The sequence below is a fragment of the Taudactylus pleione genome, unplaced genomic scaffold (assembly GCF_031769625.1).
Source record: "Taudactylus pleione unplaced genomic scaffold, aTauple2 ptg000009l, whole genome shotgun sequence".
Classification (NCBI taxonomy): domain Eukaryota; kingdom Metazoa; phylum Chordata; class Amphibia; order Anura; family Myobatrachidae; genus Taudactylus; species Taudactylus pleione.
This window is the reverse complement of record NW_028284412.1, coordinates 6143297-6170865: the sequence shown is the minus strand read 5'-3', so window position 1 is coordinate 6170865 and position 27569 is coordinate 6143297. Positions and strand designations below refer to the sequence as shown.

Sequence of the window (27569 nt, the reverse complement as noted above, 5' to 3'; positions counted from 1 at the left end):
TATGATGAAAAGGTGTATTTTCAGTACACCATTGTGGCTAGTGAGACTAGTAGGAAGCCTGACTTGGTAAGTCCCAGAGAGGGAGGTGGACCGGCAGAAATCTTGGAAGTGGGCCTAAGAAGAGGTAACCAGACTTGAGGTGATAATCAGTAGAAAAGTAGCGGGTGCAGGAGGGAGTTTGTACAGACATAATACTGGAGATGTAGGAGGGCAGGAAGTGATTTAAGTGATACTGAGGAGAATGGGGAACCATTAAAGTAGGTTGCAGAGGGGAAGGCTGAAGCAGGCCAACAATACATAAAAATTAAATGTGCAGCATCATGCAGGATAGACTGAGGTGGGGAAAGGAGAGTTATGCTGAGTACACACTTGTCGATATATAATTTGTTCGATTGATGAACAATATATCGCAAGTGCATCGGTGGGTGTGTACACTCGATATGTCTGTGAGCAACATTGTTAACAGACATATCAGGTCGGCCCTGCAGAACAACTGTCTGAAAGATACATTGGTGATCTTCATGTGTGTACGGGTGACCCACCAACCACCCATACACTGGCTGCCGGGACCACTGACACTGGCATCACAACTGCCCGGGCAAATTGAAATGCCCGCCAAGTTGCATTGTCAGGCCATACATATCGAGCAGCAGATTGGCAAGTGTCTATAGCTACTAATGTCGGATACCATCTCAGGGTGGCGTACAGTATCACTGACAAGTTTCGAAAAAAATGCTTATTCGGAACTAGATGAATTTGATAATTTCTATGTTCCCATACTAAAGAATGGGGACTGTGGAAATTATCGGGGGATAATTCTATTGGGGAGATATCTGTGATATCTCCTGTGTTACAGGAATGATGAATGGATCTGACATGTAATTTACACAAAAGTAGCTGAAAATATTAATTATCACCTGCTTTTGTAGAAATTAAGTGATGATGAATAGACCCCTAAACATGTATACACTCATTAGCTCATCATGAATTCAGTCAATATAAAGTATTATTTTTCATTTTACTGTAAGTGCAAAACTAGGAGCATCTATGATGTCCAATCACTGTCATGAAAGCTATAAACAGTGCCTAAATGAGCAAAAGACACAGAGGTTGCCATTAAGGATTAAGGAAGGTATGCTCTTTCAGTAGAAATTGGACTTAATGGAAACTTTTTTTTAGTATCTCCACCACACACTTGGGGGTCTATTCATCAAGATAAAAATGTGATAGGTGCTGCTAATTATGTTTTAAACTCGCAGCGAGTTTAAAGTTATTTTTTGAGGCATTCATCATGCCTCCTTTGCAAAATTATCACTTCCGAAAAGCTACTCTTTCTGCGGAGTCAGCTTCTCGGAAATGTGAATCACTTTATCATCTATGCTGCTGCTTCACATACACCTTCCAAATTACCAGAAACTATGAACCCCGATATCTCTAGTTTCCTGGGGGGCTAGGGAAAATCTCCCAGTAGCCTCAAGTCCCCTCTAAATTGCAAGCCCAGAACCAGGACCCTAGGGTGGAGTGGCGTAAGAGGCTCCCAACTGAGGGGAGTCTGGAGCTTCCAGCTGGGCTAATTACCGGTAACTCTGCACCCCGATATCACAGGTTGCTGGGGGGTAAGGACAAGCTGGAATCACCATCTGACAGCCCTGATTCCCCTGTAAATTTAAAGCCTAAAATCAGCTCCTGGAGTCTGTGTGAAGCAGAGCTAGAGGCTTCCAATGGCAGGGTGTCAGAAATCCACAGCAGGAGAGGCGCTTCACCTTTGACCCCGGTTCCCACCTGGTTCCTGCAATCCAAGAATCTCACCATTGATAGCATCCAAAAGCTGAGAATCTCAGCTTTCCAATGGTACCAGAATCGGGCTTCACCAGTGGGAGATACAGCCTTTCAGCCTGGACCAGCTCAGGCTGCAGAGTCAACCCAGACATCTTATGCTGCGTGGAGCTGGAGGTGATGGCAGGGCACTGTGTGACAGAGGACAGTTCTGGCCGAACAATTTGGTTATCCGCACAGAGACTGCAATATTAAATGGCAATCTTTTCCCTTATATAATTTGAAGCTTTATAGTTGATGTATAGAGGGAGGTGCACCTAAGAATAATTCCTGCCCACTTGGGCTTTAGGTCAGTGGTTATAGAGGGTTCCTAAGGCCAGGTGACAGTGAGTGCTGGCCGGCCAGAACTGTCTTACAAAAAAGGAAAAGAAAACAGGTATTCTTATATAGGCCACACACAGATTTTTTCTTTTATATTTGTATGTCAAAAATCTGCGTAAAGTATTAAAACATTACTTTTATTAAATAATTTATTATCGGCAAAATAATCTACAAACAATCATATGTGATAATGTGTGCAAAAAATGTGTATTAAAATTGTGACTGAAAACCTTTGTAACGTATTATTTGCAATAAAGTATAATTACTTATATGTTTGTACTTTCGTGAACCGCTATATCCTAAAAAGAGCCTCAATACACTATGGATAGGCTTATAATTCACTAAATTCTGTATCACATAAGGTCCAATTATATAATATACTGGAGTTCTGATCAATCTCTTGGGAGAGATGATGGTATATACAGGGCCGAAACTAGGATTTTTGTCACCAGGGGCAAGACAGTAATTTGGCGGCCCCCCCTGGTAATTCCCCCCTGCATCAGTGCCCCTATAGTAATGCCCCCTGAGGTAATACCCCTGTAGTAGTACCCATATAGTAATGCCCCTGTAGTAGTGCCCATATTGTAATGCCCCCATAGTAATGCCCATATGTTAATACCCCCATAGTATTGTCCCTGTAGTGCCCATCATACAGTAATGCCGCTGTAGTGCCCACCATACAGTAATGCCCCTGTGGTGCCCATGCTCCCATATTAATTCCCTTGTGGTAATGCCCTTGTAGAGCCCATGCTTTCATAGCAATGCCCCTGTAGTGCCCATGCTCCCATAGTAATGCCCCTGTAGTGCCCCCACAGTAATGTACCTGTGGTAATGCCTCTGTAGTGCTTATGCCCCATTAGTAATGCCCCTGTAGTGCCTATACAGTAATGCCCCTGTATTGCCCATTCCCCCATAGTAATGCCCCTGTGGAAATGCCCATGCCCCCATAATAATGCCCCTGTAGTGCCCATGCCCCCATAGTAATGCCCCTGTAGTGCCCATGGTCCCATAGTTATGCCCCTGGAGTGCTCATACAGTAATGACCCTGTAGTGCCCATGCCCCAATAGTAATGCCCCTATAGTGCCTATACAGTAATGCCCTTGTATTGGCCATGCCCCCATAGTAATGCCCGTGTGGTAATGTCCATGCCCCCATAATAATGCCCCTGTAGTGCAGCTTATTAAAAAAAAAAATACCTTGAACCCTGTACCTGCATACAGCGTCGCGTCCGGTCCACCCGGCTGCTCTTCGGAACTATGGGGGAGACATCATGATGTCTCTCCCATAGTGCCCGTGGGGAGAGCTGGAAGCTGGAGTTCAGGAGAGAACTCCAGCCTCCGGCTATACCGTGTCGCTGCAGAGAAGGAGCCAGGCGCCCGCTGGTAATAACATCTCAGCGGGCGTCCGGCTTGGAGCCTCTCTGCAGCGCCGGGCTGGAGGACACAGGCGCCGGGTGCAGCGGTGCACCCGGTGCACGTGCACCTCCAGCCCCTCCCCCTAGTTGTGGCCCTGGTACATAATATATATTATGTATCAGTTGACTCTAATAATAACCACCAACCTTAGGGTATAGATATTCTCCTAAAGGTTATATCTGTGGGAGTCACAATACAGTTCTCACTATCTAAGTTCTGTATCACATGTGGTCCAGATGTGTCATATATTGGGATTCCATTCAACCTCTAGGGAGAAGTGGTAATATCTAGTATATATCAATTGACTCTAATAATTATAAATTATAACCACCATCCTCAGGATATAAATATTCTCCTAAAGGTTATATCTGTGGGAGTCACTAATGCAGTTCTCTCCTGTTTATATTATATTATAATAACTTATCCCTTCCTGTTGAGACAACACATATACATAAACAGGATTTCATCAATATTATTGTTGTTCTGCCACATGTGTTAAGGTTTTAGACACTGTGCCGCCAATAATTTATCACATAGAAACAGTGTGTCAATTCATAATCTTAATAATGACGGCCAAGCAGCATGGTGAGTATAGACACTGAGTTTCTGCTAAATAAGTTACACAACCGCATATATTATGTCTCCGTGTGAGGCTTAGATCATACTTCAAGCGCCATATATATATAAAAGGTATATCTTATTAGGAGCAGTTCACATGAGGTTTATCACATGGATACAAAGTATCAGTTCATATTTTAATAACGACTGATTAACATGGTAAGTATAAGCAGCAAGATCTGCTGAATTGATTTCACAGCCACATATATTATGGCTCAGTGTGAGGCTTAATAATAATCAGACCTCATAGTATAAAACACCAAGTTCTGCTAATTTGATTTCACAGCCACGTACACTGTAGCTCATTGTGAGACTTGAATCGCAATCTCACTTCAATCATATATGTGGGCAATGTGTTATATAAAGAACAATTCACATACAGTTTTTTACATGGATACAGAGTGTATATTTTGTGTCTTATTAGTCACTGCTGGATAGCTTGGTGAGTATAGGCAACACGGTCAGCCAGATTTGTTTCACAGCCGCGTGTAATGAGATTCAGTGCGAGACTTAAATAGCATTCATACTTTTGGTATAAGCAGCAAGGTCTGCTGAATTGACTTCACAGCCACATATATTATGGCTCAGTGTGAGGCTTAATAATAATCACACCTCAAAATATAAAACACCAATCTCTGCTAATTTGATTTCACAGCCGCATACACTGTAGCTCATTGTGAGACTTGAATCACAATCTCACTTTAATCATGTATGTGGACAGTATTTCATATAAGGAACAATTCACATAAACTTTTTTCACATGGATACAGAGTATATATTTTGTGTTTTATTAGTCACCGCTGGATAGCTTGGTGAATATAGGCAACACGGTCTGCCAGATTTGTTTCACAGCCGCGTGTAATGAGATTCAGTGTAAGGCTTAAATAGCATTCATACTTTTGGTGTCATATGTATATTAACAGTTTGTCACATAGGAATCAGTTCACAAAATAATAGGCACAGTCTATTAAAAGAGAGGAGACGCCATGAAGCGTGTTCTCAATACCCTGACGCGCGTTTCGCCAGTGGCTTAGTAATAGGGGCCAACCCGTCCAGTGGGCTGTCTTCCCATTTAAAGAGTGTATAACCAATCAATTCTACTTAATGGTGATTGATGGCTCATTTGTCCAATCCGAAATAAGTGATGAGATTCTCATACAAACTAATATGTTTTAATGCCAAAATTGTTTCATCTCTTCTTCAAAATATAATAGCAGAGAAAGGGAAGCTGATAGTACAATTAAATTGAGCTAATAGCTAAGATTAGAAATTGATATAATTAGCCAGATCATATATAGTTAGTTAGATGTGTTAGGAAATGTAATTTAATTTATATGTCTATACATAGGTATATATACAGTATATTTGAGGGATTTATGAGGTGCAAAACCAAACTAATTGAATAAAACCATCCAAATTTAGTGCTTATAAATGATTTATAAATATTTAGTGTAAATATTCTGTGTATAAATATTATAATTATATGAATATATAGTGATTTTTTTATTTATATTACATATGTGAATATCCTTATATGACTATTAATTGTTCGTGAAATGAAAATTAATATGAGTGATTATTAACGAATTTCACATGAAATTTAAAATAAGTGTACAAAATTCGTGAAAATAAAATATAATAAACTAAGAACCCACCATATTAATGATAAATATTAAATAATATTATTAAATCCTTTAATACTAAATTATAGTAATATATGTATATAAAAATTGTTATTTCCTATATTATTGATGAGATATATTATATTAATTAAGATATTTTGCCTTGGTATAATATACCAGGACTATAAAGGAAAATTGGAAACTAAAATTATTAATTCTCATATATCAAACAGAGAATTAACTATAAGAACACTCCAAAATTGATGAATTCATTAAGTCCTATCAGATTTAAACCTCCCATTTTATAAGTCCATCTACTTTCTCTCCATAGTAGTTCTTCTGTTAGGTCTCCACCCCCTAATCCCCAACTGGACTTTTTCAAAACCAAAGACTTTCAAAAGTCTAACATCATTTTGATGACAATCATGGAAATGTCGAGCAATCAATGTTAATTTCTTCTTTTTGGTTATATCAGAGATGGAATTTCTGATATTTCCCACATGCTCTAATACCCTTTGTTTAAGGGGTCTCGTGGTCATACCTATATAGTTTTTCACACAGGGGCATTTAATACAATGTATTGTTCCTGATGTGTTACAATTAATGTAATCCTGGATATGATGTATTTTATGGAATTTAACTTCAAATACCTTTGTTTTTATCATGTGTTGGCATGTTTTTCATCCCCCACATTTATATGATCTGGTCAGTACAGGTTGTTTCTTGGGTCTCTTAGTGAAATTACTATGTACCAGATGATCCCTTAAATTACGTGTTCTTCTCCATGACATTTGTATCTTTAATTTTAGATTTGTTGCCAGATCTGAATCAAGTAGAAGAACATGCCAATATTTTTGCAAGATTGTTTGAATCTCCCTCCGTTCTTTCCAGAATTCACCAATAAACCTCACCTCTGTTAATTCTTCTTTGATTTTACTTTTGGGGTACATCAGTTGTTGTCTATCTTTCTGATCAGCTTCATATTTGGCCTTTTTTATGGCTTGTTTGCTGTATCCCCTACCTATTAGTCTAAGGCTTACGGTAGTTCCTGGCATCTCCATTTGTATTGATTTGGATTTGAACAGTTGTATTTAAGACGCATGAATTCACCTTTGGGTATTCCTTTCAGAATAGGAGGAAAGTGGGAAATACTATGTTGGAGAACACTGTTGGTCGCAGTGTGTTTTCTAAATAGATCAGTTATAATTTGTCCATCCTCTGCCACCTGTATTTTCAAATCCAAGAAACTAATTTCTATACGACTAATCTCTGAGGTGAGTTTTAAATTGAATTTGTTGATGTTGAGGATCTTAATAAACTCCTCCAGTTCTTCTTTGGGACCAACCCACAGTAAAAAGAAAGTATGGTGGTCGCTCACATCAGCTTAAGGATATTGCTCAGGTGCTTGTAAAGGGTGGGGTTTATACTGAACCACAGAAAAAAGAAGATTCCCTCCAGCACACTGCAGCAATATTAGGAAAAATACTTGAATCCTACATGATAATAGAAATTCAGAGGTATTGGTTGCATACATTTGCAAATATATGATTAAGCGCCGGGCCAGCGTCAAGGCTCCTCTATACCAGCGTCCCTAACATTAAGGGGTTCACGTCCGAGGCGCAGGGCAGCCCAAAAGAACCCAGCCAAGGATCACTCCCAGGGCATCACATGAAAAATGGAAGTACCAGGATATCATCTATAAATCGCATCCATAATATTAGATTTTTGGTATATCTTTCATTTTCCTCACTGAATACCGTGTGTTTCTCCCACCAGCCAAGATAGATGTTTGCATATGTGGGGGCACAAGCTGCCCCATAGCTGTGCCCCTCACCTGGAGAAAAACTGGTCGTTAAAAATGAAGAAATTTTTGGTGAGCACAAACTTGAGTAATCGCAACAAAAATTCTCCAAAGTCAGTTGTTCCTTTCATCTCGAGGAAGTATCTAACAGATTTAATACCTGCTTCATGTTGAATACTAGTATACAATGATTCAACGTCACGTGTTGCTAACCAGGTATTTTCTCCAATGTGTACATCTTCAACTTTCTGAAGGACATCCGTGGTGTTTTTGGTATAGGAAGGGAGTTCTGTCACAAATTTCCTTAAATGGATATCAAGAAATATACTTGTTTTTTCCGTTAATCCTTTTATGCATGTTATTATACTGATGTTGATAGTCAGCCATAGGATTGAAAGTAAGTGATTTGTAACATGATTCATCCTGTAGTTGTTTCATAGCTTCTTGAGTATATTTCTCTTTGTCCCATATAACAATATTGCCCCCTTATCGGAGGGCTTTATGACAACATCTTCCCATTTCTTCATTTCTTTGAGAAGTTTCTTTTCTGCTCTTGTGATGTTACCAGAATCAAATTTTGTGCAACTTTTTGCATATAACAAGTCCAGATCCTTCGATACTAAATTCATATAAATGGTAACTTCAGGGCAAATATTTGATTGCGGGAAAAATTTGGATCTATTTTTGCAGATAGGTCTATTTGTGCTTATTGCATCACCAGATTCTTCAGCCAGTTCTTCCAATGTAAGTAGTGCTTCCAATTCTTCAACAGAAACATTATCCTCATTATTTGTCATGGCTGTTTTTTGGGAGAATGATGGTCCATACCATTCTGATTTTTTAGAGAAGAATTTTTTTAATAGGAGATTCCTCCCAAACAATCTAAGGTCTTTCTCCCAGTTGAATCTATCTAAATGGCTAGTAGGGAGAAAGAAAGCCCTCTGCTTAATAAACTCAATTGTTGTTCCGTAAGTGTTCTATCTGCAATATTAATAACCCTTAATGTTGATTCATGTAAAATGTTGTCCTTCTCCAAATTTAATGTCTTTTCTGCTATCGTTTCTGGTATCTTGATTCTCCCACTTTCCTTTGTTCCTTTAACTTAGATAGTGAGAACTGTATTGTGACTCCCACAGATATAACCTTTAGGAGAATATCTATACCCTAAGGTTGGTGGTTATTATTAGAGTCAACTGATACATAATATATATTATATACCATCATCTCTCCCAAGAGGTTGAGCAGAACTCCAATATATTATATAATTGGACCTTATGTGATACAGAATTTAGTGAATTATAAGCCTATCCACAGTGTATTGAGGTTCTTTTTAGGATATAGCGGTTCACAAAAGTACAAACATATAAGTATTTATACTTTATTGCAAATAATATGTTACAAAGGTCTTCAGTCACAATTTTAATACACATTTTTTGCACACATTATCACATATGATTGTTTGAAGATTATTTCACCGATAATAAATTATTTAACAAAAAGTGATGTGTTAATACTTTATCCAGATTTTTGACATACAAATATAAAAGAAAAAATCTGTGTGTGCCCTATATAAGAATACCTGTTTTCCTTTCCTTTTTTGTAAGACAGTTCTGGCTGGGCAGCACTCACTGTCACCTGGCCTTAGGAACCCTCTATAACCACTGACCTAAAGCCCAAGCGGGCAGGAGATGGACACTGGGGAGTTGGAGGATAGGACTGGGAAGGAGATGGAGGATATGGGCAGGAGTTCCATATCAGCCAGGGGGAGATGGAGGATGGAGGCAGGAGCTCCATACTGGGTGGCGGGAGATGGAGGAGGCCGGCAGGAGATCCATACCAGGCGAGGGAGTTGTAGGATAGCGGCAGGAGCTCCATACTGAGTGGAGTGAGATGGAGGATGCGGGAAGGAACTCCATACTGAGTGGAGGTAGATGGAGGATGCCAGCATGAGCTGGAAACCAGGTATGGGGAAAATTTGTAGGAAGAGGGCAGGAGCTGGACACAGGGATGGAGGATGCGAAAGCTGTACAGGGGGAGAATATGGAGCATGCGGGCTGGGGATGGACACTGGGGGAGGGGAGATGAAGGTTGTGGGCAGGAGGTGGGCACAGGAGGCAGCAGACTCTGGCATCTGAGCTGCAGGCAGAGAGGACAAAGCAGGGAGGGATCTGAATAGATCCTCCTCCTGCACATGCTGCAGTGTAAATGGCAGCTTGTGACACATTCGGAGGCTGTAAGCCATCTCAGAATGGCGTACAGTTTCACTGTCAAGTTACGAAAAAAAAGCATTTTCAAAACTTGATGAATTACATACTTAAGTATGGGGACTGTGGAAAATTATTGGTGGAGATCTGTAACCAGGAGATATCAGTGATATCTCCTGTGTTACACTGTTAATGAATAACACTGATACTTAATTTACACAATAGTATGTGAAAATTTAGATTAATTTTTTTTGCCAGCTTTTGTATAAATTAAGTGATGATGAATAGACCTCATAGTGCCTGCAAAACCATAAATGTAAGCACAGATTAATTACAGCAGTATCTCCAAAGACCAGGAAGAGGGCAAGCACTTAACATGCAAATGACGGACAAGCAGGTGCACTAGCACAATTTCAAGAGCAATGTGATGCCGTATTTTATGCTGCTCATAATTTACCATTTTGAATCTGCTGTCACAACCCTCTTTCTCTAGTTGATAAGAAGGTGTTTGATATAAAACATTTTGAAATGTAAATTTTTTTTAAATCGTTTCAATGATGACTTTCATGTCCATACATTTCACTTTACAAGTTTTTAAACAAAAACATTATCTGGTAACTATCAGAATAAGAGATTTTGAGAAAAAGGGGTACACTTTTTAAATTAAAAATGGATTACATATTGGGATTTAAGAATTAGCACATATACATCAATAATCACATGTATACATAAACCTGTTTTAAAAATAAAGCCGTATAATAAAGCAGATGTGTTACACTGCAAAAGACATGCCAATTGGACTCTATCAACATTCAATGATTCTAATGAGACCCAATTAATAATAAATTTACTAAGTGTTTTGACAATTTTTTAAAAGCTCTTGCCGTTTAAATTCTCATTAATATCTATTTTATGAGTGGAAATGTAATGTATTCATTATGTATCTTTTAAAATATATTTTTTCATTTATATATGGCTACTATACATACTTTTTATCTGTGGAAGACTGCTTTGATTAGGATTTTTTACATTAGTAGACCACTCTTACAGACTCGTGCTGTTCTTACCTTTGCTTCTCTGCTGGTTCTCATGCTGCCGTCCTTGGATTGTCAACTGTGTCTCGTCTCCTGTCTCTGATCCAGAGTTCTCCTCTGACTTCAGAAATCCTGTTGGAGCTAAGAAGAAAGCAGCACAATATGAAAAAAAAGTTCCTGCATAGCATATTGTACTACATTTAAATATTTCATTATTTTCTACAAATTAATTTTATAACATATTAAAAAAGTCTAGCTTCCCTGCTTGATATGAACATTTACACTAATAGATATGTAACCTATGGAGATACTTGAAAGTTTTTATTTAATTTCATCATTTCTGTTCATAGGATAATTTTGCTAAATTTTGCTAAGGTACGAGGGTTGTTCAAAAAGTAATGCCTAAATGCTCACAACTCAAATTTTATTATAGATACAGAGTTGAAAATTTGCAGTGAAATACTTTGAAATCTTAGTAACAGAATGACTCTACTCAAAAAATTCACCATCTGCCCTCAAACATTTTCTCCACCTCTCAACCCAAGCTGTGAATCCACTTTGGAAAAATTCCAGTGGTTGGTGTTTGACCCAGGAACGTATGGCATTTTTAACAACCTCTATGTCTTCAAAATGTTGACCCCCGGTGACAGTATTTGAGAGGGCCAAACAGATGAAAGTCAGAAGGGTCCAAATCAGGACTGTATGATGGATGTGGCATTATTGCCCACCCCATTTTGGCAATGTCCGCAGATGTTGCCATCGAAGTGTGAGGTCTGGTATTGTCATGGTGTAAGATGACATTTGACAGTGGATTTGTTGACCATTTTTTGCAGATGGCTTCTTTCAGCTTCTTAAGTGTAATAATGTATCGATCCCTTGATTGATTGGTTTGGTTCCAAGTAATCGATGAGAATAACACCACGGCAATCCCAGAAGAATGTGGCCATGGCTTTGTTTACAGATCTCTGTGATTTAAACTTTTTTGTCCTAGGTGAACTTGGGTGTTTCCATTGCTTTGATTGGGCCCTTGTTTCTGGGTCATAAAGGAATACCCAGGTCTCATCTCTTGTAATGACATTTTCCAAAAACGTCTCAGGGTTGGCTTCAAAATTGGTCAAAAGGTCATTGCACACTTCCACCAACTAGGCCTTATGATCCCTGGTTAATTGCTGTGGAACCCATTTAGCACACACTGTATGATATCCCAAAACATTGATTAGTGTTTCTACAGTGCCATGGCTACATTCAAGTTCATCACTGATATCTCTGATGGTCACACGATCTTCTTTCTGAATCATGACATCGACTTTGTGTCGGTTCTCTGCTGTCACTGCAGTTGATGGTCTGCCACCACGAGGTTTGTCGTACACTGACGATTCTCCCGATTGAAACGCTTCATCCACCTTCTGAAATTGCTATAGTCAATTGTACACTTACCATACACTTTTTCCAGTCTTCTGTGGATTTCTGTAGCACTGCAGCCTTCTTTTTCCAGAAATTCAATGATGGCTCTTTGTTTCGTCTTGGATTCCATGGTATTTCTTGGACTACCTAAACAAATATACATATATAGCTAGCAGACATATTAAACTACAAACTGACAAAGTTTCAAATAAATGTTGCATATTATTTCAGAGTTATGAGCATTTAGGTATTACTTTTTGGACACCCCTCATATTTAGGACATTTGTGCTGTGGTATATAATCAAAATATTTAACATCCTTTACTTTGGCCCCAATATGCAGAATTTACCTTTTAGATACTATTCTAACTATTGTATTTTATTGCTATGGCACCACAAAGGTTCCACAGTTTTGTACATTGGCATGGAACATAAGGATTACAAGGGTACAAGGTGTAAAATTTAGCAAGATATACACAGGTTCACAAATTAACTTAAATACATAATTACAATGCAAAAATTACATAATTACGTAGTGAAAATAGGAGAGAAGGTCCTGCTCACAAGACTTTACCTTTAAAGGAAGATGGATGGACACAAAGATGGAATGGGGTGCAGTTTGTGGAGAGTTAGGAGAAGGGTGGTAGGCAAAAGTCTGATTAAGCATGGGAGGGTATTCCAGATGTTTGAGCCACACAGGAGAAATCCTAAAGGTGAGAGTGGGAGGATACAATTGGAGATTGAGAGGAGGTGATTGTTTGTAGAGCAGAGAACTCAAGGTAGTGTGTGAAGATGAGGTTGGAGATACAGTTTGGGAAAGTGGTTAAGGGCCTTGTAGTTGAGTGAGAGGAGTTTGAATTTTATTCTGCATAGCATAGAAAGCCAGTGGAGCAACTGTCAGGGGAAAGGGGGCAGGTGACAATGGCGGTAGTGATGAGAGGAAAATGAGGTGGGCAGTGGAATTGAGGATGGATTGAAGAGGGGTAAGAAGAGAATGAGGTAGGTCAGTAGGTTACAGTAATTAAGGCAGGAGATAAGTTTGTGGATGATTTTAGTGGCATCGTTGGTGTGAAAGGTAAATATCCTGGAAATGTAGTAGAAGTGAAAGAGGCAAGATTGGGTAAAGAACTGAATCTGGGGAGTTAAAGAGAGGTCACAATTAAAAAGGACACTGACAGCAGATTTGGGAGACTAAGGCGAGTGAGATGTTGTCAATGCAGGGGCAAATGGGTAAATGAGAGAGGACCTTGGAAGGGGAAAGACAATATATTCAGTTTTAGAAATGTTAACTTTTGAAAACAAGTGGGAATGCCCAACAAACAGCAGGAGATCAGGTTTAGAACAGAGGGTGCAAAGTCAGAAGAGGAGAGTATTTGAGGCTGAAGGAGCTGATGAGAACGCATAGGGCAGGTATTGAGGGAGAAAAAAGGGAGCAAGGACAAATCCTTGGTGAAGAACAACAGAAAGGGGGAAATGAAAGAACATGGGGGTAGATGTAGAGACAGATTGAGCGATTAGACAGATATGAGGTGAACCATGAAAATAGAGTGTCACTGAAGTTGTTGCAGGTGAATCTGCAGAAGGAGGCGGACATCGTTGACAACTGTGAATAGTGTAGTGGCCATTGGATTGGTGATCTTGGTGTGGGCACACTTTAAGCACTATTGATATAAACCCAGAGACTGAAGACTAATTGCTGTTATGTTTCTAGTAGCATTAAAAATGTGCTGCTGACATCGTGCAGCAAATGCCGTGTATACATGATCGATCCGACAACCTACATGTTAAAACGTCACCTCTATAATCTTTAGGGAAATTTATCATTCATATAATATATATTTATAAGATATATATTCATAAGATATATATTCATATAAGCTGTCTGAAAAACAAATTGTGGATCGTTCCTCTTATATTTCAGGTATGTATCTTGCTTAAGTCAAGGGAATTGAGTAGTAGTGAAGTTTATAAGAGTTATAAAAGGGAAATTAAAAAAAATTAAATGTATAGTAATAAATGCTAGCAGTCTTCCAAACTAAATACTGTAAGTGAACTAATAATGTTGTAAGAGAATTATGACATAATGGCTATGAAAGAGACTGGGTGTGATTAAAATAATAATTAGGCAGTGAATTTGAACAAATATATAATGTTTATGAAGGATAGAAAATATTTATCCAACAACTTGTTTAAGACTTGCACAGTAGGAGGAAATCTGGAAAGATTATGACAATGTAGAGTCTTCATGGGCAGTTATACGAACTGTCAGGATCCAGACTGGGATTGGCCTTTACTTACCACTGGACTGGTGTCTTTAGGCTCCGAGGCGTTCAGACATCAGTGGCAGTGGAGGGTTATGACTTAGGATTCTCCCCGAAGTCCGGTATGCGTGCATCCTGACTCCTGTGTTTGCAGGCATGAGCACAGCCATGTTGGGTCTTCTCACCTGACCAGTTTCCTCCAATGGCAGTCCCAACTGATCTCAGGATCCAATGACCAGATGCCATGGGGTATTTAGGTTCGACTCCTGCAACAGGTAGTTGCTGTTCAACTTCACCGTATGACTGCATGTAGTCATTTCTGGTGACAACCGGCTCGTGTTCCAGAGGCTATATTGTTTCCCTTGCTGTTCCTGGTTATCTGTGCTTTCCTCGTGATTCCCTGCATTCTATCCTGTATTCACTACGAGTTCGTCCTGTGTGTCCCAAGGTGCACCGCTGTGCATTCCGTTCCTGTGTTCCATACAAGTTACTAGTTCCTGGCTTCCTGTGTGTCTCCAGTTGCACCTCTATGTATTCAAGTCCCTGCATCCTGTGCAAGTCTATCTTGTGTGCCTCACGTCATTCCCCTGTGTACACATCTCCAGTTCATCTGCCAGTGTGTCCGGAGCCGCACTTTTGTGTACAAATTCTCACCACTGTGTACAACTCTCCAGTTCATCTGCCAGTGCGTCTGGAGGCACACTTTAGTGTACAAATTCTCACCACTGTGTACAAACCTCCAGTTCATCTGCCAGTGTGCCCGGAGCCGCTCTTTTATGTACAAATACACATCCTTGTGTACTTCATCCCTGTCTTTAGTACAAATCCTGTGTCTATCCCTCCATGTTATTCCTGGTATTCCCGGTGTCAGTTAAATTGTTATAGTCTTCCGTCATTCCCAGGTACCTGTCCAGAGGGCCGCGACCTGCTCACTTGGTGTGGCGAAAACCATATCCCGCTTGTGGGGATCACTGGAGAAAACCATAATTGTGGGTTAGACTCCGCGCCTCTGGGCAGGTCTCGCCATACCTGGGTTTGACCGCAATTGGGAGACATAGTCTGTAACCCCCTCCATTTCGCATACAGTATCCGAAACCCCTCAGTTCCTGACCTCATCAGATGTAGTCTCAGTAGCCGGATGTGACACGAACAGAAAAACACACTAATAAAGTACTGAATGGGAGTTGTTTAAAAAAATCAGACATAAATTTGATTATAACAAAAATCAGTAGTGAACAATGTAGTCTGCCTCATGTGTTATTTTAACTCTCCAGATATAAGATGGAATAGTGAGACCCTGGTAGGTCTGTCTAATGTAGCATTTTTTTGTTTATCTATTTTAAAAGACATCTACCTTTAGCAACTGGGAGCAAAACGAACTTCATTCAGGGAAAAGTGATCACAACATGGAAACTTTTAATTTCAGTTTGAACAAATGTTTTGCAAGAGGCTTATAGATTGTGAAAGTGTGGTGTACAATAAAACAGAGGCCCAATGGGAATCTTCTAAAAATGTTTAAATAAATACTGTTGAATATCATACGGCAACAACATTTCTTGGAATAAAATTAAACCAATGTTGTAGAATAACACAGTGTTGTAGGTAATGAGGTGAAAAAATAGAGAATTTCCATTTTTGAAACTAGAAAGGAGAAAAATGTATTATTTAAAACAAGGAATGTAGCAATCTATGTAAAAACAAAATCAAGTTAGCAAAAACTGTATTATATATATATATAATATTGAGTTGCTAAAAAATAAAATAATTGTAGAAGATGAAGAAAAAACTAATCTTCTAAATATGTTATATTTCATCTGTATTCCCATAGGACAAAATGTCAGGAAATAGGTTATGTAGCAATAACCTCTGTACACGATTAAATGTTTCTTGTTTATCACAGGATAAGTTGAATTTACGCCTTAACAAGATTGAAATGGATAAAGCACTAGGTCCTGATGCCATCCACACTTATGTGCTAAAGGAACTGAGTTAAGTAATTGATGGAACACAATTTTCTTATACTTAGGGACTCCCTAATACAGTAACTGGGTTAGTGCCACAAGGTTGGCTGAAAGCAAATGTGATACCATTCCTTAAAGTCAAGGAAATGTATACCAGGAATATATAGACAAGAAGGACTTCAGCGGATGTGATTCTGAATTGTACTGTAAGAAGAAATGTTTTTTTTTCTTAAAATCATTTTTTTAAGTGTTGTTTTTAAAAAAAAAAAAAAATGAAATTAAATAAATTTGTTCATTTTAACAGCGTTTTTTTCTTAAGAATTGATCTTGGCCTACAATTGATTTTATATATTTGTTTTTGAAAAGCGTAAAAAAAAAAAATTCTTGTACAAATAATTAAACACTTAACTGATGCAGCCAGATTGTCTTTCTCTGTCACAGCAGCATCCCATGCGGCCGTGCACTTTGCTTCCTTCCTCTGGCATTTTAAGAGGAAATATTTCTGAACACGTGCAGAGGGGATTTCCTACTAATTGTCCGAACCTGGGCAGTGAAGTACTGTAGTGGTCTCTGACCACTGACATCACACGCCGATTCTGCTCCCCAGAATACTGTGAAATCGGCACTCTGGATGCATCGCTTACAAAAATCCGTAGAGGGGAACTTCAGTTCCCACTTAAGTACTATTAGGCTGAGCACAGAAATCAGCGGCAGTAGATGCGACTGATGACCAGTCCTCAGTGAGACTCAACTGAGCTCTGCAGTAGGGGGAGAGAATGGGGTTAATGGCCCAAAGCAGAGGTAATGCCATCGAAGAAGGGGGGGGGGGGGGGGGAGGTAGTATATAGCCACTGTGTAAAACCACTGCAAAATTGTATTGCCACTAGGGGTGCAATACTTTAATGGGGGAGAGCTGCTAAAATATTTAAAAACAAATTTCAAAAGATAATCTTTATACATTTTTGTTTACAATTGTAACTATCCTTTTGTAAAACAAAATCAAACAAAAAGGTAGGGTGGTTATAAATGGAACATATTCAAACTTTGCTAAATGTATTCCTTAAGTAAAGATCAGTGTTGGGGCCAGTCCTTTTCAATCATTTTATTAATGACCTTGTGGATGGTGAAGTGACTAGATTTGCTGATGTCGCTAACATAAGTAGAGATATTACTGTATATTGAGAACTACTGGGGGCACTATATAACGGGCACTAATAGGGGCACTATATATTGGGCACTACTGGGGGCACTGCATAAGAGGCACTATTGGGTGCACTATAGATTGGGCGCTACTGGGGTCACTGCATAAGGGGTATTACTGGGGCACTCTATAAGGGGCACTACTGCAGGGGGCATTGCCAAAGGAGAACTGCTACTGGGGACATTGCATAAGGGGCACTACTACAGAGGGCATTGCATGAGGGGCACTATACTGGGGGCACTGCATAAGGGGGACTACTACTGGAGGCATCAAGGTGCATATGGAAAGGAATGCTCCCAGAGTGACGAGACACGCCCCAATCAATTAGTGCCTACGCCCATTGTGGCATGTGGCCACGCTCACTTTTTTGACGGGGGTGGTGGGGGCTCAATTTTTCATCTTGCCCAGGGCTCCAAATACCCTAGTTATGCCACTGATCAATGGAGACCTGTTGCCAAGTGATGTTTTTGCGATAATCCCCTCCTACTCCTAGTATGTTTCTGCATCTGTCAATAATAGTACTTTGCCAGCGCATGCTCTAACAGTAGAGCACGCATGCACGGACTTGCATTTGTGAGTTCAGAGGAGGAAAGAAGTGCCATGTAACGCTGACCATGTATTACCCGTTTCAGATTGCAAATTTCGGGTCGCACCCGGGATTTGTGCATGAGTCCATCCTGGTGCGACCCGCTTGAGACCGCTTTCAGACTGGCAGATCAGGCCGGCAATATTACCGGGCCGTTGACGCCATCAGCGTTAAGTGATGAGCCGGCGCTTGGAGGTGAGATCATCTCCAAGCGCCAGCTCTAACCGGGTCGCCTTGACTCGGGTTACCCGTTCACACGGCACCACGAGCCATGTTGAACTCATGCTCAACCCTGCTCGTTACCCAGGTTGAAATGCCGGGTCGCTCGACCAGGGATATTTCAACCTGGCCCCTTCACACTGCACAGTAACCCGGGTTGCTGCGCGTTCATGTGCAATAACCCGGGTTACTTGATTGCAGTGTGAAAGGGGTATATGTGACCTGAAAATCTTTCTCTCTCCATGTGTATATATATATATTTAACATTTACTGTGCAAAAGGCTGGTGTGGAAAAAATGATGTTTTGAAGGCAAGGGTGGTCACACCAAATATTGATTTGATTTAAATTTCTCTTCTGTTCAATCACTTTGCATTTTGTTAATTGATAAAAAAATAAACTATTAACACTTCTATTTTTGAAAGCATTCTTACTTTGCAGCATTTTTTCCACACCTGCCTAAAACGTTTGCACGGTACTGTATATACAGTATATATATATTTTTTTTATTGAATATCAAAAAAAGAAAAAAATTACAAAAATGTACATATATGTCCTATAGCTCAAATAATTAGTAGAATGAAAATGTTATTACAAAAATATTAATATACATTCTTGATTACATTGATTATTAATGATTACAATAATATAAATTACAGTCTATTATCAATTCCTATTTTTAACATAACATTTATTACATAAATATTTGCGAAAAAGATACGTCAATGTCTTTACGCTGCTATTTATCGCACAAAAGCTTTGATACATCGGCCCCTTAAAGTGCTTTACGTGGATTTGTTAAGCAATTTGAAGAAAAAAACGCTGCTATTAGCATTCAAAAACTGTTGAAGCGATTAAAGTGCAGGTGTAAGATGCTGTCCATATTACTAATACAGTGAATGACCTGAATTACATGTACGTCACACAGATAAATACCTCCTTACTGTTCAAATCTTGGCAGTATTGTCTTGATTTCAGGAGACAGTCCCTCGATCAGAATGTTCGTCCCGATTTGCCGGGTTTTTGGTATTTCATTCCTCCACTGTGTGCAGCAGAGAATTAACGTTATTTTAGTAAAAGTGATGATGGGGATGAGAACCCACCTTCCATAGGGTTGGCCATGCACCCTATGAAGGGACCTTTCCCTCTGCTTATTTACACATGGACACACTTGTCGACTCTTCCGCAATGGCTGGGATGCTCCCGAAAATTAGGTAGTGCTCTCCCCCTTGCCAAAAAAGGCAAGTCTCCCGGTTCGGCGCCACCCAGAGGAAACTCCATCCCACCCTCCCGGGCAGCCATCCACTTAGAGTGATAGCAGGGGCTGATGATGTGATTTGCACTGAACCGTATCATCGATGCCCCACCCCCTGCTTTACAATGATGAAATCTAGGCATTGTGTAGCGGGGGTGGGGACGCGATTGCACCGACACACCCCTACACCACCTATCATTGACGCCGTTACACCCATTGCAACACCGACCTGGCTGCCCTATTTTCGGCAGGGGCAGCCAGAAAGCTGGTATGTATGCACTTGGGTAATGTTGAGAGATATGCAGATTCTATTGCGGTCGGGGCAGCCAGTATCAGAAACGGGGCGGCAAAGTGGTGGGCATTCCTAGGTGTTGGCTTCAAGTGAAAAAAAATGTTCCAAGGGAGTGTAATGGGAGTGTCGCAGCCATGTTTGTGAAAGCAGCTACGTTCTCAGACGCAGAGCCGCATTCACAAGGCCATGTTCAGATGGAGACACTGCATCTGCCATAGGGATGGAGCACCTGTTGATGGTGCACATGATGTTGAGGCAATGGTGGCCTGTCAAGAATCACCGGCAGTGTTACAGCATGCAGAGACACTGAAAGTGGGTGTTTCAGGGCTTGCACATTCCGACGCTGGCTACTACACCAGAGTGAGGCTGAAACGACTCTACAAACAGACGCACCAGCGGAAACAGCAGCATTCACCTCTGAATCATGCCACTGTCCTGTTAAAATTGATGGGTCCTAGCGGGTGTCACACAGAGCATATTTCCTATTTTGATAGCTGTTAAAAACTGCATGCAGTGTTTAGGGATAGATGAAAAACAACTCTGGCCAGCAAGTGCCTATTAGCTAGAAGTCTATGTTATTTTTCTTCCACCTGTCACATGAGTGAGCATATTGCTGCTGAAAACCTGTGATTTCCTCCAAACAGCTTTCCCTAGTTGTTTTCCCACTGCATGTATAGCTCTCTTGTGACCATACTTTTTGGGTTAATTGGTTTGCAGAGCTGACATATTATTGCAACACTATAATAAAATAGCAGTAATCTTGGCTGCCAGGCAAGTTCTACTGTAAAAATTAGGTAAGAAAGGGGAACTGGAGAGTTCTTACTAATATCTTCGCAAACTGAACTGATACCTGTCAGCTAAAACCTCTAGCTTACAAACAGAAACTGTAGGTTAATGCAATAATACTCGTACTATGCTCATTTCACTAAAATAATACTTGCCCACTTTTAAAAAAAACATTTCAGGGAGATTGTGCAAGCAGCAACTTGAGTGCGGCGTGTAAGATCTACTTGATGATTAAAATACATTGATACTTTTCAGGGTTGGTTCATGTATTGTGTTTTGCAAGTGGCTCCATATAGGTGGCCACGAGAAATCTTATTTGAAAATGCGCAAAGCCACAGGGATCATTGTACCTTAACAAATGCAAGGATATGGCACTGAATGACTTGCTTGCATGAATATATATATATATATATATATATATATGTGTGTGTGTGTGTGTTCCCAACAGGTATATGTGTATGTGTGGGTATATATGTGTACTAACAGATGTACCGGGTTTCACCCAGGTAGACCTTTGATATCTTCATTTGCTTCATACCATCTTCACTTAACCTTTATGCTTAGTGTATTGTATGCCTCTGGTGTAAAGGAGCATGATAGTATCATATCACAGTCCAATATTCAAATAGGAGAGCCACACCAACTGCCACCCCAAATGCTGCCAAACATCACTGGCAGTTGCTGTGGTTCCCCTATTTGAATATTGGACTGTGCTGCAGCCCCACCTCTGAAGCCACCACTCGACGCAGACAATGAGCTTACAGCCCCACAGCACTTGGGACATGTTGCTTTGTCACCAAATCACCTTGTTCGAGAGTAAACATTTTACCACTTTTCACCCCCTTAAGGGGTCGACTTTAAAAAAATCTCTACTTAATGGTTGCTTACGTCATGGAAGGAATATTCCCCCCTGAATTTCATGTTTCTAGGTCCAGGGGTTTGGGCTGGGCTTTGATCAGTCAGTCAGTCCATTTGATTTTATATACAGTATATATAGATTTATATAACAGGGCACTCACCAGACTTATGTGCCACAGAAAGACTTTAATCCATATATATCATATTTTAGGATGATCAAATAACAGCCAATGAGCAGCATCTCCTAAACCTGAACAGGTTTAAATAGCATGACTCTAATTATGATCACCAACACCTGTGTCACGCTAACATGTGCTGCAATCTAAAGGCCCCCATACACCTACCAACAGATCGCTGGATACAGCATTGGGATCAGAAATGCTGATCCACTGGTCGGAATGCCTACCGGCGGCCATCGATGTATTGCGATCTGTCGGTGAGTCAGTGAAATTCTCCATGTTAAATTTCACCGATGTGCCAATCACGATCATATTATGATTGTGATAGGCATATCAGTGAAATCCAATATGTTGTAGTTCACTATTCCTCCTACCCGGTATCGCAAGATAGCGACGATCCACGCAGATGTATGTGGGGGCATAACAAACCAAAGGTTCTTATTGTTACGGTCTCTAGCTATACCTTTAAGGTAGCCGTTAAGAGTCCAGATAGACAGGAAGTAGATGTCAGAACTGGAGTTCCAAAGAAGGCCGGTGGTGGAACAAATGATGCAGGGAGAGATGAGAATCTGGTTGTTGCTGTCTTTAAGAACCGATAATGTGGCTAATGATGATGGTGCAGCCACTGGGCCGATGGTGTGGCTAATTACCCGATGAAAGTGGCCAATGGGCCGATGTTGCAGCTGGTGAGCCTATGTTTTGACCGGTGGGTCGATGTTGCGGCCAATGGGCCGATGATGCGGCAAATAAGCCGATGATGAAGGCCAACGGGCCCAAGTTGCGGCTGGTGAGCCGATGTTGTAACCAGTGGGTCGATGTTGCGGCCAATGGGCCGATGATGTGGCTAATGAGCCAATGATGAAGGCCAACGGGCCTAAGTTGCGACTGGTGAGCCAATGTTGTGACCAGTGGGTCGATGTTGCGGCCGATGGACTGATGATGAGGCTAATAAGCCAATGATGAAGGCCAATGGGCCTAAGTTGCGGCTGGTGAGCTAATGTTGTGACCAGTGGGGCGATGTTGTGGCCGATGGGCCGATGATGCGGCTAATAAGCCGATGATGACTGTCACTAGACCGATGGTACGGCTGATGGTGCTGGAAAGCGATGGATGCTGCAGCTTGAGGAGCCGATGACAACACGAGGATGCAGGAGCTGTGATGATAGCCGATGTCCTGGAGGCGCTGTTGGTACTGCGGTGGCTGAGTGCCGATGATGGAACCGGGTACAGACGGAGGCTGGAATGGCAGCACTGCAGGAGTTGCCAGGGAGTCGGTCAGGAAGCTGAGTAATCTCCTCAGTGTCAGTCGACAGCAGACAACAGCTGGTGCTGCAGCTAGGAGAGCTGGAGGCAGCACGAGGGTGGCCAAGAGGAAGTGTGACCTGGAGCGGCCGAGCAGTCGGAGGAGACACGGAGGACTTGTAGCAAGTAAGTAATGCTGACCATGCAGCAGAGCCGAGCGCTGAAGTAAATGCTATAGACAGTGAGGCAGCAAAAGTTCAGTGAGTTTAAATAGAGGAAGGACTTATCAGGTGACATGGGAGGAACCCAGCCCAGGTCTCAGACGTCCGGATCTCCTGGGGGCTGGTCCAGTGTGAACAGGATCAGGAGAATCTTGAGCCATGTACAAGTCCTGGACTGGACTTGTAACACTTATATAGTATGTACAGAGTAAAATATAATATATACAGTAGGGGCAAAAAACCTTGTTCAGCTGCTTCTGTAGCACTTCATTACGAATTTGGAATTAGCAGTTGTCTGACCATGCGTTCCAACACCCTGAAATGTGTTCCGTTAGCCAGAAGTGCATTCCAAAAAAGCGGAATTCACTTCCAGCTGCCAGACTGTAGTAGAAAGGTGTGCTGAAAATACAAAAGGGCTTTAGAGTTTGTGAAAGCAAACATATACACATCAGAAAAAAGATTTAATATTCAATATAATACATATTTGCATGTATATATAGCCTGTTATAGAGATATAGGACCTCATTCAGAGGCGGTCGTTGCGGCCGCACGGTCATAAGGTAAAAGGGGCCGGATATGCAAATGAAGCGCTCGCAAGTTGTGTCGTTAAGATGGGACCGTTAGCTGGACAAGCGAGGGGAGGATGCGGCCGTAAGACTAAAAATACGCCCCCTTCTCGTTCCCATTACACATCATCTCCGGGCATATAAGGATTAATCGAGACCATCGGGAACCATCGGAGCTGGTCGTAGAGCTTAAGGTTGACCATACCCTCTCTTAAGCACTACGATCAAGTCAGTGTAAAAACCTCCCATGTCACATGTGCCATGACACTACTTAGTTAATTATGCACTCCCATAAAATGCCGTTTGCATAGTCAGGCACGCCTGCGTTCGTATCTCCACTCCCCCGTTCACAAGCACCTACCCCTGATACCACCCACAAACACATCATCCTGTCACTCAAACTAACGACCTGGCTGTGTTCAAGGAGAGAGCAATTTCTGATCGTAAAAGCTAGTTTGCGCACATGCATTGCGAATTTTATGCATGTGCAGTTTAGCGAACATCAGTGGCGTACGACCGTGTGGCCGCAACGACCGACTCTGAATGAGGTCCATAATGCCCAAATACATAAGAATATAGGGGGTGATTCAGGATTATCGGGAATCTGCACGTGCGCAGGACCAATTCTGCGAGTGTGCAGAATGGGTCCTGCGTAAGCAAAACGCAGCCCCTTTGGTGCATCTGCCTGATTGACAGGCAGAGGAATTTAAGAAGTGGTGTTTAGGCAAGGGCGGCCGGTGTTCCCGTTTACCGGGAGTGGTAAGACCAGGGACTGCGTCAATGGATGCAGTTTCCTGGCCTCGCAAGCCGGCCCATCTACGCTGAGGCTTGCTCAGCTGTCCGGAGGCCCGGTGCCTTCCATCATCGTGACCATCGATGATCGAGATTGTGATCCCAGCATGCAACCTCAGTCGCAGTGCTGGGATCGCGAATGCAACAGGGGGTGTCATACTGGTTTGGCATGGGAGACAGACAGTCGGGATGCTGGCTGTCAAAAGATAGACAGCGGCATCCCGAAGCTGAGAATCCCATTAGGGACTCTGTAATAATCAGATTTAGAAAACTTTAAATTACAGTCAGACTCTATGATGGAGGATTTCAGGGTGAGAGGATATCCAGAAGATCTCATTAGGAAAGCCTTCTCTGAAGTGCTTGTCATGGATAGAGAAACATTATTCAAACCGAAAAAGAAAGAAATGAATACTATTGGAGTTATAGATCGAGAACTAGCATTTATTTCAACATATACGGATTCACAAAGAGAGACTAAAAAACATTATAATAAAAAATTATGATATTCTTAAACAAGATAAAATCTTAGGTGAATTAAATCCTTCTAAACCAAATTTTATTTTCAGACGCAACAAATCCCTTAAAAATTTATTAGCCCCCAGCCTACTAAAAAATTCTGAAAGAACGAATCCTAGTATTAGTTGGCTTCCTACTAAACCAATGGGGTGCTTTAAATGTGGAAGTAGTCGTTGTACCACCTGTGATTATATAGCAAATGGGACAAAAAATGTTAGTATACCTAACAGTGGGGAGATATACTCTATAAAGGAGTTCATTAATTGTAGCTCCAAGTATGTTGTGTATGTCACTTGTGGGTGTAATCTAAAATATGTGGGCAGAACAAATCCGTTTTATGGAACACCGAAGAAACATAATCAATCAGGTTCCATCCCATAGTGTCTCCAGACACTTTCAAGAATGTCATAAAGGGGATCCAGGTTCATTGAAACTAATTGGTATTGAAAAGATATCCCTGACCACTAGGGGAGGCAATCGCTTTAAACTTTTATGTAAACAAGAATTGTTTTGGATATTTAAGATGGACTCTCTATACCCTAGAGGTTTAAATGAAATGCTAGAGCTTAATTCCATTTCTTGCTAACATCTTGTTCATTTAATTTAATATATATATATTATAAAAAATTATTTTAGTAATCCTCTATATCTAATATTTTATTGTGTTTGGAATATTGAGTTTTATTTATAGTTCTATTGATTTATCAGTATTTACATTATAGATTATTTATGCATTATAGTATTTATTTACATTGGTCCTTTTTTAGACTAAGATTTTTACGTCTTGTGATACACAATATTTGAGACTATATCAATACATACTGTGTCCCCTTTCTTATATATTTTCCTATGTTCAATATGTTGGTACACTATAGCGCTATGGTTGTCATGTGACATTGAGTTTTGTCACGTGAGCGCTATTTTGTTCCACCATATGTTTACGAGTTACCTTGACTACCTTTTTTTCCCTCCCCCGTGTGTAGCTGACGTCATGCTGCATGGTGGAGGGAGAATAGAAAAAATGAGCGATATAGATCCTCCTGAATCACGTGACTCTGCCACAATACATCAGCACGCTATTACGCTATTTGCAACTCAGTGTCACGTGATTACTATTGGACCTATCACCAGCCATGTTTATAGGTTACCTTGGTTACTCCCCTATCCTCCACGTGTGGTTTGTTTACACCACGCGGCGGAAGGAGAACGGGAGAGACAGGCTGCATTAACAACTATGATCGGACCGCTTGCCTCACTTTATATAGAGATTCCTTGATCTGGGTAAGTCTGTCTCCTTTTTATTATATTACTTATGTGAATGTTTAAATACAGGAAGGTCTCCCTTTACAAATTGTTTGCTAATTAAGAACAGATGGCAATTAGGAGCCATCTTGGATATGCCATATAAAAAGCCCTTACAGCAGCCATGTCACCACCTTTGAAAAAGCTGTGGGTACTACACAGCGAAACGCGTCAGATTGGCTGCCTCTCTACACCATCCATCCACCACAGAAGTGCCGATATATGGTCAAAGCAGCGTGCCATTCAGCCACACAAACGAACTGCCGAAACCTCTGCCCGGGGACCAACTCTTGCGGAAGCCTAACAGCACTGCTAATTAGGACCCCTCAATTTAAGCGGACACTGGATTTGGTAATTATAAGTCTGGACTGACCTTTAGAACTGCACATGCTCAGTACCATTGGATCAATACTTATTGGACTATCATCTAAGCCTCCCAGCATTTAAATGAGGCCAATGTGACTGGTGGATTGGATTGTGTTTATGTACTTTTTGCACATTTTAAACTATATGCATATTGGTATCTTGTATGCCTTTTAAATGATTAAATGTTTCCATTCTAGTTGAGCGCTGTTACTTTCTGTAATTTTGGGACTCTGTAATTATACTATTATCCCTTCACCCCCTAACTCTCCCATTGTGCATCCTAACCCTACCCTCCCCCCTGCTCCCTAACCTTTACCCTCCACGTTAGTGCCTAAACCTAATCCTCCCCCTTAGTGTCTAAACCTAACCCTCCCTGCTTATTGCCTAACCATAACCTCCTGGTAGTGCCTATAAATAACCCCCCATGTCTGCAGTCTAACCCTAACCTTCCATACCCCGCAGCCTAATCCTAAAACCCCTCATGGTGCCTAAACCTATACCCCGTGGCTCAACTGATGTCAGGATTCCGGCGCTGGTGTTCTGGCCGTGGGCCGGCATCCCGTGCGGCGGTATGGTGACTACATCCCGTGTCATACATCTCCTACTGCATTTGCATATTTGCAAGGACACAGTTGCAAAGCTGCCTATACTGATTCATTCAGAGTCAAGGTTCCAAGTTTGTAATTGTGGGATGGTGCTGGTTATCGGCTTTT

At 41.0% G+C, this 27569-nt stretch overlaps 1 protein-coding gene across 1 annotated transcript in view; it reads right to left on the bottom strand.

Moving 5' to 3' along the window:
* Positions 1 to 27569, bottom strand: part of ASTN2 (astrotactin 2) — a 567587-nt gene that overhangs the window by 398522 nt on the left and 141496 nt on the right. The window contains exon 4 of the mRNA XM_088467057.1: positions 10886 to 10993. Within this exon, the coding sequence (XP_088323183.1) occupies positions 10886 to 10993 (108 nt within the window). The remainder of the gene's footprint in view (positions 1 to 10885; positions 10994 to 27569) is intronic.